The 16,165-nt window shown below is 33.1% G+C and overlaps 2 protein-coding genes and 1 long non-coding RNA gene across 3 annotated transcripts; 1 reads left to right on the top strand and 2 right to left on the bottom strand.

Moving 5' to 3' along the window:
* The first annotated feature begins 3,984 nt into the window (after positions 1–3,984).
* Positions 3,985–7,733, top strand: LOC122602570 (ferroptosis suppressor protein 1-like). The gene is made up of 4 exons (XM_043775174.1): positions 3,985–4,313; positions 5,014–5,270; positions 5,962–6,413; positions 7,279–7,733. Exons 1-4 carry the CDS (start codon positions 4,189–4,191, stop codon positions 7,549–7,551), a joined length of 1,107 nt encoding a protein of 368 aa, XP_043631109.1. The 5' UTR covers positions 3,985–4,188; the 3' UTR covers positions 7,552–7,733.
* A 471-nt stretch (positions 7,734–8,204) lies between these two features.
* LOC122605337 lies at positions 8,205–9,918 on the bottom strand. Its single transcript, XR_006324594.1, has 2 exons — positions 9,702–9,918; positions 8,205–9,627 (listed from the first exon to the last, which is right to left on the bottom strand). It is a non-coding gene; the product is annotated as an uncharacterized LOC122605337 (long non-coding RNA).
* Positions 9,919–12,065: 2,147 nt separating this feature from the next.
* Positions 12,066–14,712, bottom strand: LOC122605046 (ubiquitin-fold modifier 1). The gene is made up of 4 exons (XM_043777917.1): positions 14,541–14,712; positions 14,324–14,421; positions 12,957–12,989; positions 12,066–12,323 (listed from the first exon to the last, which is right to left on the bottom strand). Exons 1-4 carry the CDS (start codon positions 14,615–14,617, stop codon positions 12,259–12,261), a joined length of 273 nt encoding a protein of 90 aa, XP_043633852.1. The 5' UTR covers positions 14,618–14,712; the 3' UTR covers positions 12,066–12,258.
* Between the last annotated feature and the right edge of the window lie 1,453 nt (positions 14,713–16,165).

The following is a 16,165-nucleotide window of genomic DNA, read 5'->3' as shown; positions in this document are numbered from 1 at the left end:
ATCCTCACTAGGTATATAGACTGAACAAAGCTTTGTATGGTCTTAGACAATCGCCAAGAGCCTGGTACGACACTTTAACTAAACATCTTCTCAAAAATGGCTTTCAAATAAGTGGAATAGATAATACCTTATTTATCTTGAAAGAAAATGGTAATATCTTATAGGTACAAATTTATGTTGATGATATTATTTTTGGGTCAACTGATGATGCAATGTGTAAAAAGTTTTCAAAAATCATGTCAACTGAGTATGTAATGAGTTTAATAGGTGAATTAACATTTTTCTTGGGTCTTCAGATCAAACAAACCATGGATGGTATTTTTATCAACCAAAAAATATTTCAGAGATTTGTTAAGAAAATACAAATATGATTCAATCCCATCGAAAACTACACCATTTGCAGCTCTTTTAAATTTGGATTCTGACCCAAATCGCAAACCAGTGAATACAACTGAGTATCGTGGAATGGTTGGTTCACTAATGTACTTAACTGCAAGTCGACCAGATATAATGTTTGCAACATGTCTATGTGCCAGATTTCAGGCTAATCCAAAAGAATCACATTTGCATGTTGTAAAGCGCATCTTCAGATACCTGAAAGGGTGTCATAGACTTGGTCTTTGGTATCCCAAAGGCTCTGGGTTAGATCTAATGTGTTATTCAGATTCAGATCACGCATGTTGTAAGATAGATTGAAAATTAAAAAATTGGAGGGTCATTTCCTTGGAGGGAAACTGGTGAGTTGGACCAGCAAGAAGTAGACGTTAGTCTCTATGTCCACTGTTGAGGCAGAGTACAATTTTGCAGCCAGTTGTTGTGCACAGATTCTCTGGATCAAGAACCAGTTACTAGATTATGGTCAGAAATACACAAGGACCCAATCTTTTGTGACAACACTAGTGCAATTGTTATATCTCACAACCCAGTGATGCACCCTAAGACAAAGCATATTGACACCAGGTATTATTTCTTTCGTGATCATGTTATGAAAGGATATATTGAAATTCATTTTATCCCCACTGATAAACAATTAGCTGATGTTTTTACAAAACCTCTTGATGAAAACACTTTTAAACATCTCATCAGCAAATTGGGAATGCTAAATCCTTAAAACTGGAGACTTTGTTATGAACGTGCCAGTGACACTGATGAATTTCTCCAGTTGAGGAGGTCCAGATAATCTTTGCCGGCCAGACTATCTAACGCCTTTGTGATCTTCTCCTGGCATTAATTGATTTCTTGAAATAATAATGTTATCTTTTTATTACAGTAGTTATAGTAGCTTTACACCGTCATAAACAAAGATATAACATACATATCATACTAACTATATATGATACAAATCTTTTTTGTATAATAATATCATGATTTTTCAACACGTTTTTTCTATAACTACTAATTTTGTTATTATAAAAACTTCAGAAATTTATCTCGCGTTATATGCGAGAATATAATCTAGTATAACCTTAAATCTAAAATAGAGAAATTTGGACCTTAGGATAAATTTTAACTTTTAATTAGAACCATTAGAGATTTAGATCAAAATGATATTAAAACTCAACTTTTACATCATTGGTATCTTATCATATTTAAATCAATGTTTTGAAAACCGGACGGGTGTCAAACTGGTCTTCTTACCAATTCACTGGTCAGAACAGTCGGATCAACTGAATCAAATTAAATAGCGAGATAGTATCATATAATATAATACGACAGGGATATATACACAGATATTAGATTACGTCTGTGCGAGGCACTGATTTACATAACTTTTCAATAATTAAAGAACTTTAGGTTGATAAAGAACTAAAAAAACAAAACATGGAATCTATAGTAAGTTATCATAACTATGTATCAAAAGAATAATTGTATGAAAATGGCAAAGATATTATGCAGGAATTTAAGTTAGATTAGCATAACATGCGATGTATATATTGATATTTAAATTGCTTAGTCTATTTAGCAGATAACTAAATTATATGAGCAAAATGTTAAAGCACAAGCACAATGACAATGCAAACATATTCAAATGAATGAAGGACATTCAAACAAACGGAAACCTTACTTAACGAGACCTCAAATAGATGATGTATCTATGTTTCAACGGTCCGGTCACTCTTAATAGGACTCTCAAGGACCACCAATCTAACTTCATAGTTTTGAGTGGTTCAATTTCTACCTGCTTAAATATTTTTCAACCTATGATATAATAAAAATTTAACATGTCATTTATGTCTTCCGCGTATTACGCGGGGTAATAATATAGTATATACGTATATTATATAAATTTTACATAAAACTAAAAATGATATACGGTTTTGACAGGTTATTCTATGAATATATTCACGGATCTCATTAATGGTTATCACAGGTTCACAGGACGGATATATCCATGACAGATATGGTATATACATTAATTATCCACGACCCGCAAACGGGTATATATATAAACCCGTTATGTATTCACAGTAAAATTTATTAAAATTACCCGTCCATGCCATCCTTGTACAATAAATAATTATCTCTCTATATAACTAAGAGAGGATAGAAAAAATCCTACATGTCACATTTGTTTAGATTATAACTAGGATTTTTGCTTAGTTGTTATTTTTTTTTTTAAATATTTGGTATTTTTTTAATACCATATAGATTAAAAGTTATATTAAAATTAAAATATATTTAAACTTATCTCTTTATAAACCTTTTACTTTGTTAAATCTATTTATATTATATATATATGATTTTATATATGGATAAAAAATTATATAGATCGACTTAACATTTAGGAAAGCAAAACAAACTTAAAAGGATGTGGATTTTTATTTTTTTTATTATATGAATGTATTTGTGGGGTTTTTTTTTTGAAGTTTTAATCAATAGCCAAAATGAGCCAACTTAAGTAGCACTTTTAATACATTATTTGTGTTTTTTATATATATTTTTATATATAATTAAGAGAGAATATAAAAATTATATGTGACATATTTATTTACCTGATAAAATAGGATATTTGTTTAGTGATTTTTTTAAAAAAAATATTTGTTATTTTTTAGGATGGAACTACATGTAATAAGTAAGTTTATATTTGAATACATCGTTGTTACAATATTGTAGTCTTATATTTTAAATTTCAAAGATGCATTAATTATTTTCAACATATTTTTACGACAACTAATACCATACAACGCATGAGTTTAATCTAGTATAAGATAAATTAATTAGACGTGTTACTTTAGAATGTGATATTATGATGCAAAAAGTTCAAAAATTCGTATTTAGATTTAAATTTAAATATTAAGTAAACTTCAACCTTGTTAAAATAAACTAGATTGGTGTCCCTGCAATGCAGCACGGTGAGACGGTGACATTGTGGTTATTAACGTAAAAGTAATTTCATTGCGGTCTGCAATGTGATGAACTTTTGAGGTGGGATGTGAAAGGAATAGGAGGGAGACGAATTGTGATTTAGAGTTTTTTATGGTGTTTCTACATAAGGGAAAAATAGGGGTTGAATTTTTTTAAGAGGATTTTAGTCACAATATATAAAATGAAATTAAGAATGTATTAAGATATAAGATAAATTAGACATATCATGTTTTTAAATTTAAGGAAAAGGAGTTCAATTTCTTTTATAAAGGAGTATAGACATATATATTTGATTTGATTCTGGTTTGTAGTACAGTAGTTAAAACATATTTTTATTTCTTTACTATCTTTAATTTTTTATAAAAAGAATTGAGTTAAGAGATTAAGCATATTTTTTATTCTTAAAATGCCCCTTTCAGCATAATTATGGTTCCCAAAATGCCTATTGACACACTACAATACTAAAATACTATATAGTTTTAAAACAATAAATAAAATCTTATTGACCCTATGTATATTCATAAAAAAGATAGTTTCGCCGTTTTTGTATATTCAAAAGAATAATAAATTGTAAAAAATTACACCAAAATAACGTGATCCACTATGCAATCGCATAACTTGGGCACAACATAATTTCGTTGAACATGACAAGGTCAGATAAGAGAGGGTTTGACGATGACGGACAAAGGGAGACCAAGTCAACCCCAAAATGAGGAAGAATCTTTGCAACATGTCCTCCTCCATTTGTATATATATATAATATATATACATATAGGATTGATGGAAAGCATAAACATTTGACATTGATTATTGTGATTGGTGATGGAGAAGGAAGTGGGTATGCAGGATGGAAGAGGGAAAAGAGTGGTTGTCATTGGTGGCGGAATTGCCGGCTCTTTGATTGCTAAAACCCTTCAATTCCATTCCAATCTTACTTTAATCGATCCGTATGTTCCTTTCTTTCTTATATACTTTACTTATTATTATGCCAGACCAGACCAACATTGCAACATTATGTGTACCTTAACCTGTCCTGTACGTTTTACTGTTGTATGTGTATGTGTATGAAACATTCAAACATGGCAATTCAATGTTATTTGCATTTGGTTACCACTTCATCACGTACAGGGCAATCATATAGGTTGTCTCGTCATCCTCCAAATCAGTTACATTTTTAAAACGTGTGTCACGGTGACGAAGAGTTGAACATAATTTATAACGAAATATAAGTTGAGACTCGTACATTTCCATTATATATAGTTAATTTGTTATAGCAAATGGAACCACTTTTAAGGTTCAAAACTTCCCTGGGTAAAACACCTTGGGATGGACCGGTAAGAGTCTGGAAATTGTCACGAGAATACTAGTTAGGCTGCATACATCCCGGGCAGCAAATATAGATAGAAAAAGTGATGCTTTAGTTTTTGGTATATAGATAGAAAAAGGTGTAACTGAGTCTGGTACATTTTTAAAGCTGGGGAGTAGTAAAAAGCGCCAAACAGAAGTAGGCACAACATGTAACCTTTATTAGAACTAGGCAGTGTTTAATCTTCTATGCCGGGAATAAGTGGTTCGTAAAAATATATGCTATTATTAGATTGTGATTATCTTGGCTTCCATCTAAATACTAATACCTAGTATAAACAGGAAGGAATATTTAGAGATTCCATGGGCAAGCTTAAGAGGTATGGTGGAACCGACTTTTGCAGAAAGGTCATTAATCCAACATAAACACTACCTAACGGGCTCCCGTACCATTGTGTCCCATGCTGTCGACATAAGGGACTGTGAAGTCCTTACTTCCGAGGGTCGGTTGGTCCCCTATGACTATCTTGTTATTGCTACTGGTCATGGAGATCTAGTACCAAAAACTAGAGCTGAGAGACTTAAACAATACCTAGCAGGTAAATTTAATTAATTAATTTCATTTCCAAACAGTTGTAGGGGCAACTTGGGCGAGTCACCCAGGTAAACTTGTAACCTTTTGGTACGCGTCCAACAGGTTGACCCAAAAGATTCTTATTGTCTAAAATAACTAACATTTTTTCAATACATGATTATTGATCTGTCCAGAAATATTCTTGTTTAGCAATATTTTTGCTTACTAGTTTGGTCCATTGGAGAAAAGACAGCAAACATTGTGTCCTGTAAAGGATTTTCACTAACAAAATTTTTGAAACCAAAGTTCTGTAAGATTGAATAGTTCAGGAAAATAAATAAAAGATGTATTCTGCATTTTAATGTCTGACCTATTTGCTTCTTTACATCAAAAGCGGAATGATATAATGTGAAAAATGCAACACCAAAATTTTCCCTTTGTAGTAAATCCCATTGTAAGCTTCATTAGGAATCAAAGGTTTCTTGGAGATTGCAGTTGACACCTACTACTAGAGGTGGAATAACAAGCAGTTTGGGTAATGGGTCACTTTGTGTTCTTTTCAATAAGGGTTATGTATTAAATATGCTGATATCAAAAGACCTTACTATTATATAATGATGTAATTCCCACCTATCCTGAAATGGGGTACCTGCATTTAACAAACATATATCCCACTAACTTGGTTGAAAGTCATGTGTGTCTTGTTATCAATGCAGAAAACGAAAAAATTAAAGCAGCTGAATCAGTTTTAATCATTGGAGGTGGACCTACTGGAGTAGAACTCGCAGGAGAAATTGCAGTTGATTTTCCGGAAAAGAAGGTAACTTTAGTGCATAAAGGATACCGGTTGCTGGAATTTCTTGGACCAAAAGCGTCTAAGAAGACGCTAGATTGGCTAATATCAAGGCATGTTGAAGTAAAACTGGAGCAAACTGTAAATTTGGAGGATATCGAAGATGGGAGCAAACTCTATAAAACTTCAGCCGGTGAAACTATCAAAGCAGATTGCCATTTCTTGTGCACAGGGAAGCCATTAGCCTCGTCATGGCTTAAGGGTACTATTCTTAGGGATAGCTTGGATGATAATAGGAGTTTGATTGTTGATGAAAATTTGAGAGTAAAGGGGCGCAAAAATATCTTTGCCATTGGAGATATTACGAACATCAAGGTATGCTGTTATACATTGCATTATATGTTACAGATTTGACCCATCATTGTGTAAAATGGATGGTTATATATATTTTGCGTTAATGGTTAAAGTGGTTAGGTTAATCTAGAAGAGGAAAATGTAAAAGAAAAATCCAGAAATGGGTTAAACAGGCCTGAGTTGCTCAAGGTGTATTCAAAATGCATAAAACCTCATAAGTTCGTTAGTAATATAAACTCAGATTGTAATTGTAACATTCCCTCGTCCTAAAATAATTGTCTACTCTGCTATATTTTATCCCAAATTAGTTTACACCTTCAAACTCTTGCTTCTAACTTTTAAGATTTGCTTTTGAATCGATATATTTTTTATTAAAACCATCTATATTCAGTTTATTTCTTATGTTCACTGACTTGTGCTCTTTTCAGATCTATGACATCAACATGTCCACCCTAAATCCTATTCAGATATTTGTCTCATTTCACTATAGTATTTTTATAATCATTGAACACATTAATAACTATAAGTGTAGAAAGAAAGACAAATAGAAGTTAGAGGGTCAACCCAACCCACTTGATTTGACATGTTCTACAAGTATATCTCTTTGACCCGTTGCTTATTTCTTAGTCCTTGTGTAAAAAAGATACAAGAGCATGCCAGCAATTTTCTAGGAAGTTGCTCTATTGGTTTTGATTGGTAACTTTAGTAATTATTGACTTCACAATGACATGGACCTTGTTACAATTTTACCATTAAAGGTTATGGTTTTCTATATGTGGTACTCGTTATAAACTTGATTTTGTCAATTGTATAGTAGTTTCTCTGCTTATTAGGTAAGAGAAAATACAAACTCGGATTATTTTGTAACATGGCATGTGAATGACAGGAAATAAAGCAAGGTTATTTTGCTAAAAAGCATGCATCAGTTGCAGCCAAAAACTTAAAACTGTTGTTGGGTGGAGGGGATGAAAGCAAGATGTCAACATACAAGTTGAGTTCATCTAAAGTAATTGTTTCACTGGGAAGACATGATGCAGTTGCTCAGTTACCTCTTACTACAATGATCGGACTAATCCCTGGCTTAATTAAATCCAAAGACCTATTTGTTGGGAAAACAAGAAAAGAATTGGATGTTGATTCTCATGTCGTTCGCAAATGAAGATTCTGTCAGCTAATTTATTTTGTTTGTCTATGAAGATGAAATGGTTGGAGATTGTACACCACCTATTTTTTTTGTGTAATTATTAATCACTGGATTTGCAATATTGTATATGAATACGATGATATCAATATTTTATTTTATTGTAATTGGCGGCTCAATGAAATTTCAACATTTTCATTTGGTGCGGAAACAGTATGGTACACAGTCAGGTATGGTACAGGTACATGTCCTACGAAACATTAAGATGGCATTGCGGGTTTTATAATGTTCTTTGATCCCGTACATGCTAATGACATTGTTCAAAAGATACAAAAACACTGGGTTAATCTATATAGGCGGAAACCATTGACAAGATGCATTCATTTAATCAAATCATGTGCACGGCTACACAAGTCATGTGTTTACGTCTTTAAAGAATCTAACCACCGAAGAACCGATGACTGCAAATGGGTATACAAGTGACAATGATAGTTCAGAAGCTAATATTAACAGATTCCATGGGCTTTGTCTAAGAGGAATGGTGAAGACAACTGTTGGAAAAAGATCATGAATGTAGCATAAAGACTACGAGTGATGAAAGAACTACGAGTGGTGCAGAAACAAAGCTAACAAACCTAGTCTCACTTAATTATTCTTCATTGAGCAATAGATTAAAACATTTAAGACATTCAAAAAATTCTCATTATAGCAAAGCTACTTAAGAATATCATACTTGTTCTATACCCAAACTAATTCAATGAAAAACACCATTCACAACTACAACCCGTTGGCCAAAAACTTACCGGAGATAATACAAACAGGGCTTATAATACATTGAATTTACACCAATTTTCCCAAGTAATACTACTCTTCCTTTTACCCTTATACCATAAGAAACTTGTGGATTTAATATGAGTTAATAATCCTTCCAACATTCACCGGAATGTTCGAAAACTTGTAGTCATTCCTTGCCTTCCATAAGCTCGAACAAACTACAATGAAGATGCCGTGAAGAATTTCTTGCCCTCTTATCCAGCCCCACATGGTTGTTTATCTCGACAATATCCTCGAAAGAAACAATATAGAACAGGCTAGTATTGCACCACCTGCTTATATGATCCCATATTTTCATGGCATCCTCACACGACCCAAAAAGATGATCAGTTGATTCGGGCTCTTCCTTACACAACCCACACATTACGTACCTCTTGGTTCCTTTCAAAGGATAACTAATTTGTATACGTCTTATTGGGTCCAATGTTTAATTATTCTTTATACAATTATCTCTTATCGGTGGGTGAAATGCCACTTAAATCATGGGCTCTTGTTCAGAATCTTTAAGACAATGCCTTCGGGGAATTTTAATGTTATTGCATTATATCTAAACATAACTTTTTTAGATATTACTCAGTTTTTCTTTAAAATCATTTAAATTGAACCACACTATCAAAGGACTACCGACCCGAGTCAATATGTTGATAAGGAGAACGAGCAAGGTATGTTTATCCTGTAATTTTTAAAAACCTATGTTGCACTATATCCTATTGTTTGTTTATGTACTTTAAATTTTTCTTGCTTTTTATATTGGAGGCAGGAATTATAGTATAAAAACAAGAATAAATTTTAAGTTACATAAACAAATAATGGAATATAATGCAACATAGTATTTGAAAATTTCATGATATACATCCCATGCTCGCTCTTCGTATCATCATCTTTACTTAGATAAGTAGCCGTATGCTAGTGTAGATCAATCTAAATGTTAGAAAAGAAAACCCAAAGCAATATGTGATAAAATGTCTATATAGATATAATGCAATGACATTTTAATTACCATTGTCTTATAGATTCTGAACACGGTGTCGATAATTTCTGTGGCATTTAATCCACTAGTAATAGATAGTATTTTGTGGCCCTCCTTGCATGATCATCATCATGTCCCTCTTGAGCCAAGAGGGACCACTACTCGACCATACTTTTCCTAACGTGATGGAGATTCTTGGACAAGAATCTTTTCAAACTTTTTGTAGTGCCTCTCCATATAACCATATCGAATAGAGGCCCTAGTTTATTGGTGATTCATATCAATCTAATCTAAATTTAAGAAAACAACTGAATTAGTATTTGTAAGCTTGATGTGTAAATATAACGCAATTAAATTCAGTTACCTCTACGCATGGGCGCAAAGAATGTAAGGGGTGTTCCGAATGGGATCAAAAAATCCAGTGACACCAAGGCATTAAGCTACCTCTGGATTAAAGCTAGAGCGAAGTTTATTGGCGTGGGAAGCTTGGTGTGAGTTTAATATTTCGCAGTATTTTGGTGTTGTATTTTGATTCTTCATAACCATATATCCTGCTAGCCTTCATATAATAAAACTTTTTGGTTGTTGGTCAAAAAGAATAGGTAGATAGGAGGAAGCAAAATGTGAATGAATAGGTAGGTGGATGGGCAATGATTTTTTTGTTGTTTTGTTTAAATCGTTTATTTGATTTATTTTAATTTAGTTTTAAATATTAATGGTATTTTGCATCAGTTTTAGTTTTATATTTGTCGGTTATAGTATTTGTTGTTCTAATTTGATTACTAGTTGTATTTCTTTTAGTAATCTTTGGAGTTTCAACTTACCTGTATTAGTTGCATTTTGTATTAGTAATTAATGAAATATTTGAGTTTAAAAATAAAAAAATAATAAAAATGATGAAGGGTGGATTAATTTAATTAATGAAATATTTAGTTTTTATATATAGAATATAAAGTAAAAGTATCCCAATGCCGTTTTTTACGGATTTTGGCTCCAAGTATCGTCTTCAACGGTATATGAAGGAGATTGATATGTAGATAGTCTTACCCATACCAAAGGTACAGAGACTGCTTCCAGATTCTACTAAAGGTAGAAAAGGACCTTCAGCCTTCATGAGCATGAGGATCAAACCCATGACCTCTGTTTCTAAAGGCAAGAACTTCAACCACTGATCCAACATTCCAACCTAGTTAGTATATTCTTTAATATATAGAATATCTATACCTATATTATATAAAGCAAAAGATGGATTCTTTTTTCAGCTACTTAATTTACCACTCCGTTGCTTTTATGTATATATTTCCATCCTTTTAATCTATCAAAGATATCCTCAATGAAATAATCTATTACATGTATTGCTTAATTCCAAAATTAACTACAATACATCATTTTATATCACTTATATATACATCAATAATCTACACTACTGTCACCGCCACAACCCATCATCGCCACCACCACCCATCATTCCGCCACCAACAGTCATCTCCACCACCACCACCCATCATTTCCGCCACCAACAGTCGTCTCCGCCACCACACACCGCCGTCACCATCATCAGTCGTCGCTTTACTCGGGTACCCATCTAGTACACAACTAGAAATCCACTTTGCATATTATCCAAACCATAGTACAATTTTGCACATAAAACACAACTTCAAAACCGTTTAATCATGGTACTGTACATAACCGTTTATTTGTTTTGGGAACAGTGTAATACATACCGTTTATTTGTTTTGGGAACATTGTAATGATTTATTCCCACGAGAGAGATTGAGTTATATCAGAAGAAAAAGAGAAGATACATGGGCTGAAGAAGACACTCATAAAACCTAAACTACAAGCTATTTATCCATCTGATCAAGCGTTGTCATACATGTACTAAGTTGTCGGGGTTTCAGAAGGAGCGTGAGACATAATCGACCTCAAACCGGTTTCTCTTACTTTAGATTTGCAAAAGATAGTCGACCTCTCAAAATTCAGTCAGTGATTTGCTATATCAACATTTTGTTTCAACACAAAAATCTGGTCGTATCAAAATTTTGGTACCAGAACAATATTCTAGAACCATTGACTATGAAAACAATGGAAGTACTATCGAAAGCAGGAACCCTGAGACGAGGATAACACGATCAACAATATCAGAACAGCTTGTCTCAATCAACAAGTAATGAACGAGCTATTAACCTCCTTATAGTCCTTCACTGATTACCTCAGTGGTTGGACACCCGGAAGTTTGTCTATGAGGTCTCAGGTTCGATACTCTCGGGCGTGAGATTTACAGGCTTTAAATTTCCTAGGCCTTCGTGGAGCATTTACCGGGTGGGGAGGGCAGGGAGGGAAACGGGTCTTAGGTCCACGATAACCAGTCCGAATAACCGTGGCCCGGCCCTTGCTATTCTTAAAAAAAAAAAAAAAAGGTAACCTCTTTATACCTCATTTAGAAGTTATTATCCACCCATAGACGCCCCTCCCACTAGCATGATCTGCCACCATATTCAGCAACACATTCAAGAAAAACAATGAACTTGGTATACATGGTGCATACAAAGCTCAGTTGTCGGTCTGGGAAGTTCCAAAAAGGTTTCCATCCTAAACTAAGTTTTGGCCCGATCAGTTCGTCATCTTTCACATAGATAGGTGAACTGTCCTTTGTATGTTATCCCATTCTTTGTGTTCCAAGAGGGCTAGCGAGCTTTTTAAACATTAAAGCAGACAGTCAAAAGTATAACTTATCCAAACTCTTACTACTGTCATAAACAGCTGTAACTTATTTTTTCTTGCAACACATAATACTAATCTTCGAATATGTTAACTGGCCTAATTAGATAGGACCATTATATTTTTCTCCACTGCAAAAATACAGTACAGAGTAACAGAAGGTACACAGAACGCTCTTAAATCGGTCAGCCAAACATGATCTAGGCACCAACCCTATCACGAGGGATCAGACGTAGTTCTGAACCATGTTTAAGGAAGACATTACCTGGGAAAACCAAAATCGACCGTACAAAAAATAAGATTAGAAGAAAAAAAAGCGACAAAAGATGATAGGAAGACTTGAATTGATTATGTGCACTGTTAATTAAAGGGCAACAATGCCTTCATTATAACAGAAGTTGTAATAGTCAAAAATGAAGTGTCAGAAGTTGTGATAGTCACAAAATGAAGTGTCAGAAGTGTTGATAGTCAAAACTTGAAGCAAAAATGTTTTACTACACAAAACTATTCAATTTATGTCCTAATGTATTCTCATCTAAAAACAAATGATTTCAAAATGCATATTTTCCTGCTACTAAACATGTATCTCACATTATTGTCATATAATGAATCTTAATTAAATGAAAAGTGAAAGTTTTATTATTGGAAGCTTAATCATTGCCCTTAGACCAACGATTAGCGATCCCTTTCTGAAAACATAGCTCTGGAATTTTTGGTAGCCATCTTTCTCATGAAGTAAGATGTTAGATTAATACAGTAGTAACATAACCAATAATCAAGATTATGTGAAACATAGTCATACTTTAACTCATAAATTATGCTACAAATATACTTATGTGCTTATAGTAATGGATATACAATCATAACACATCTTATTACTAGGGTAGACGCTACATACCTGCACTTTGCTGAGGATTGATCCCAACACCATCTGTAGAACACAAAAAACAAGAAAAATGAATTACTATATTGCCAAAGACATTCATCGTTTTGGAATCAATATTTGACATGAAAGCATCATATAACTACAACTCAAGATGATCTCATAGGATAACAAACACAAATTTCTAGTGAATCCGAGGTCCATAACTAACACCCTTAAATGTAATTTATATCAACTCAAACATTTTTGGCAGTACTCTACATATATCTCACTATATACTATCAAGGCCTATTTATCAAACACATTTCTATTTCAAATGATGGAATACAAACCAACTCAACAAAATGAACAATATGAACAACAATATCAAGTCACGCATAATCGTGTGTGGACAGTCATACCCTACCCTGCGAACAAGAAATGTATTATTTGAACAAAAGAACGAATACAACTCTCATAAGTGCACCCACCAAAAGCAAATATGAGAAGATAATGTCATAATGTTTTAAGGGTGATGTTCTAGAGTAAAGTCTTCATATGGTAGAAAGTGTATTTAAGGATTTCAGAAGCGACTCGGGTCATATGCACACATGCACCTTTTCTAACACCTTGATACACATAGTTGTAAAACAGCACCAGATGCCTTCGTACACGTTCTACACTTCTACCATAAGAAGAAGTTTCTCATAAACATTCCCCATGCATACACTTAAATTTCATAACATACATTTATTAAGAGGTAGTCTGCTATGTAACAAACATCAGCTTTAAAAAGCATATAACCGCATTCAATATTTGATTTTGTTAACCTTGCATATTACAAAAAAGTTTATTAGAATCCCGGTAAAAGCCAACAGGCAAAAATCATAACACACATTACATGAAAACAAGAAATTAGCATAAAGAATTGCAACCAAAATAATGGAACTTTATAACCATGAGATTAACAGAATCCAGGTGTGCTAAAAAAAAGTTCAGTCTCTTATGCAAGTGTTTTTATACTTATATCGTAATGTCCAAGAAAAATTAATGCCCGGTTATCCAGAGTTACCCAATGCCGAAAGGCACCCCATACGCCCACCAAAGCTACCAGTTCTGGTAGAGTCCACTAAGATAAAACGCGTCTTGGATCGTATTTGAACTCATATCATAATGTCCAAGAAAAATTAATCCATCTCTCCATTTCCCTGTGCCAACTGAGCTAAACCTCATTGGCGAATACATATATCATTATAAAAAAAATACCCAATTTGCCTAAATATCCTTTTTTAATAACAGGGTCTTGAATTGATTTGTTTTCAATAAAATTTTATTCATAAACAAATGCGGATAATAATTATAAATAAATATATTAAAAAAAAAAAAAAAGAAGAGAGAAATACCATTGGTAATGATGGCACTAGTTTGAGGAGGGACTTTGAATTCTTCAGCAGCAAATTTGAGTACTGCTGTAAATGGTGCTCCTTCCGGTACGCTAAACCTACACACATATCAAATTACAGTAATCAATAAAATTACAATTAATTACGGATAAAAATAAATAAGTAAAAATAAACCCTAAAAAGAGAGAAATAAATAAATGAAAGAAGAGGAACTTACACTTTGAAAGGAAGCTTTGGATCGGAGGTGAGAGTGACCTTGAATGAAACCTTACCTCCTGCAGCACCACTCGCCATTCAAACAATCCAAATAGATCCTTTCGTTCTTTTTCTCCTTCTATATTTTTTTTTCTTTTTATTTTGTGTTTATTATTTTAATGATTTAGAAATTAATTATTAATTCGATTATAAAATGTAAGCTTACATTACAAGCCGGGTATATTTCGTAGACGCGTTGTTGGGCGTTGGACTCCAAATAATCAACAATAGGTATTCGATATTTCCTTCTATAGAATAGTAAATCTTTTCACAATAGATCAGGGTCATTATAGATAGATTTTGAAAAAATGAATTTGTCATTTTAAAGAGTCGAAGCTAAAACCTAAAAGAAACTCGGGGTTGCATTTACCTGTTGAGCTACTCGAAAATAGTTTGGAACCGGTCTAAACGTTTTATAAATTGTTTATCGATAGTCAAAAGATAAATCTACGTAAGTGTGGCAACAGTGTGGCGGTGATGGCGACAACGACAATTAAAGTACGTAACGATGTAAAAGTATAAATGTAACTAATAGGCCTAAGAGCAATATCGACATTTCTAACTTTGTAAAAAATAGAATAAATATAACTAATGGGCGTAAGAGCAATATTGACATTTCTAACTTTGAAAAGAATGTAGCTTTCAACAAATGGCATGAGTTGTATAGTTGTATATAATTTTTTTTAGCTAAAAACTTGAGATGAAAAAGGTTTCTTTGTTGGTAGACCAACTTGGTGATGAAATCAACTTGGTGATGAATTTTTCATCGTAATGTTTATAGTTATTTTATATTTTAATTTTTTTTCTATAAATATTTGGTCGAATAACAAAGTTACATTCGTTTTCATGCGGTTTCTATTTGTTTTCATTTGGTTTCTATGCAACCTCAACAAAGGTCATGGTGATGCTTTGATCGAGATTTTAAGACGTACAAGTCAAATACTCAAATACTCTTCTCCGCTACTAACTTAGAACAAGAAAAATTAGAGTATTTCTTTTACTAAGGAGATAACTAAAAACACACTACAATTCAAAACTCGGTTTGTCAATCTGAATTGGTTTCGGTCAACAAATGTGGAATCAGTTTTGACCAAGGACCGGAACCGGTTCAGAACCAATTTTGGTCAACTTTGACCAGTACTTTTCGTTTTTTTTTTATCCCAAAACCTGAAAACTGATAAGGAACCGATTTTTGAGACCAAAATTTTATTTTTTCGGTTTCGATTCCAGTTTTTCTCACTCGGTTTTTATAGAACCGGTTTTTTTCCCCATGTCTACCACACTATGTTCCGATATAGACACTATTAGACACACTTTGGAATTTGGATTATGGTCTACTTGAAAAACAAACTAGAATATGGGCCAGTTTGAAAAACACGTTCGATTGGACCACTAATCAATACTTAGTCCACTAAGCTAAACGCCTGATATCGATTACTGATTACGGTGTTAAACAAGTTCAATTATTTTTAACTTTTCTATCAAAAATTTTGATGGATATAAAGCAAGTGTTTCGATTTTTTCGGTTTTAATCACAAAATTGGGCTTGAATAACATGAACCGTCCATTTGGTTTGTCTTCTTTTAT

The sequence above is a fragment of the Erigeron canadensis genome, chromosome 6 (assembly GCF_010389155.1).
Source record: "Erigeron canadensis isolate Cc75 chromosome 6, C_canadensis_v1, whole genome shotgun sequence".
In the NCBI taxonomy this organism is placed as follows: Eukaryota; Viridiplantae; Streptophyta; class Magnoliopsida; order Asterales; family Asteraceae; genus Erigeron; species Erigeron canadensis.
Note: the sequence above shows the minus strand (reverse complement) of the source record. Positions and strands in the feature narration are given on the sequence as shown.

Coding starts and splice junctions, on each gene's coding strand:
- LOC122602570 (XM_043775174.1), top strand. CDS start 4,189: ATGGAGAAGGAAGTGGGTATGCAGGATGGAAGAGGGAAAAGAGTGGTT. Junction 4,314..5,013: donor AATCTTACTTTAATCGATCC/GTATGTTCCTTT, acceptor TAGTATAAACAG/GAAGGAATATTTAGAGATTC. Junction 5,271..5,961: donor ACTTAAACAATACCTAGCAG/GTAAATTTAATT, acceptor TTATCAATGCAG/AAAACGAAAAAATTAAAGCA.
- LOC122605046 (XM_043777917.1), bottom strand. CDS start 14,617: ATGGCGAGTGGTGCTGCAGGAGGTAAGGTTTCATTCAAGGTCACTCTC. Junction 12,990..14,323: donor TAGTGCCATCATTACCAATG/GTATTTCTCTCT, acceptor TGTGTTCTACAG/ATGGTGTTGGGATCAATCCT. Junction 12,324..12,956: donor CAATCCTCAGCAAAGTGCAG/GTATGTAGCGTC, acceptor TGGTTTTCCCAG/GTAATGTCTTCCTTAAACAT.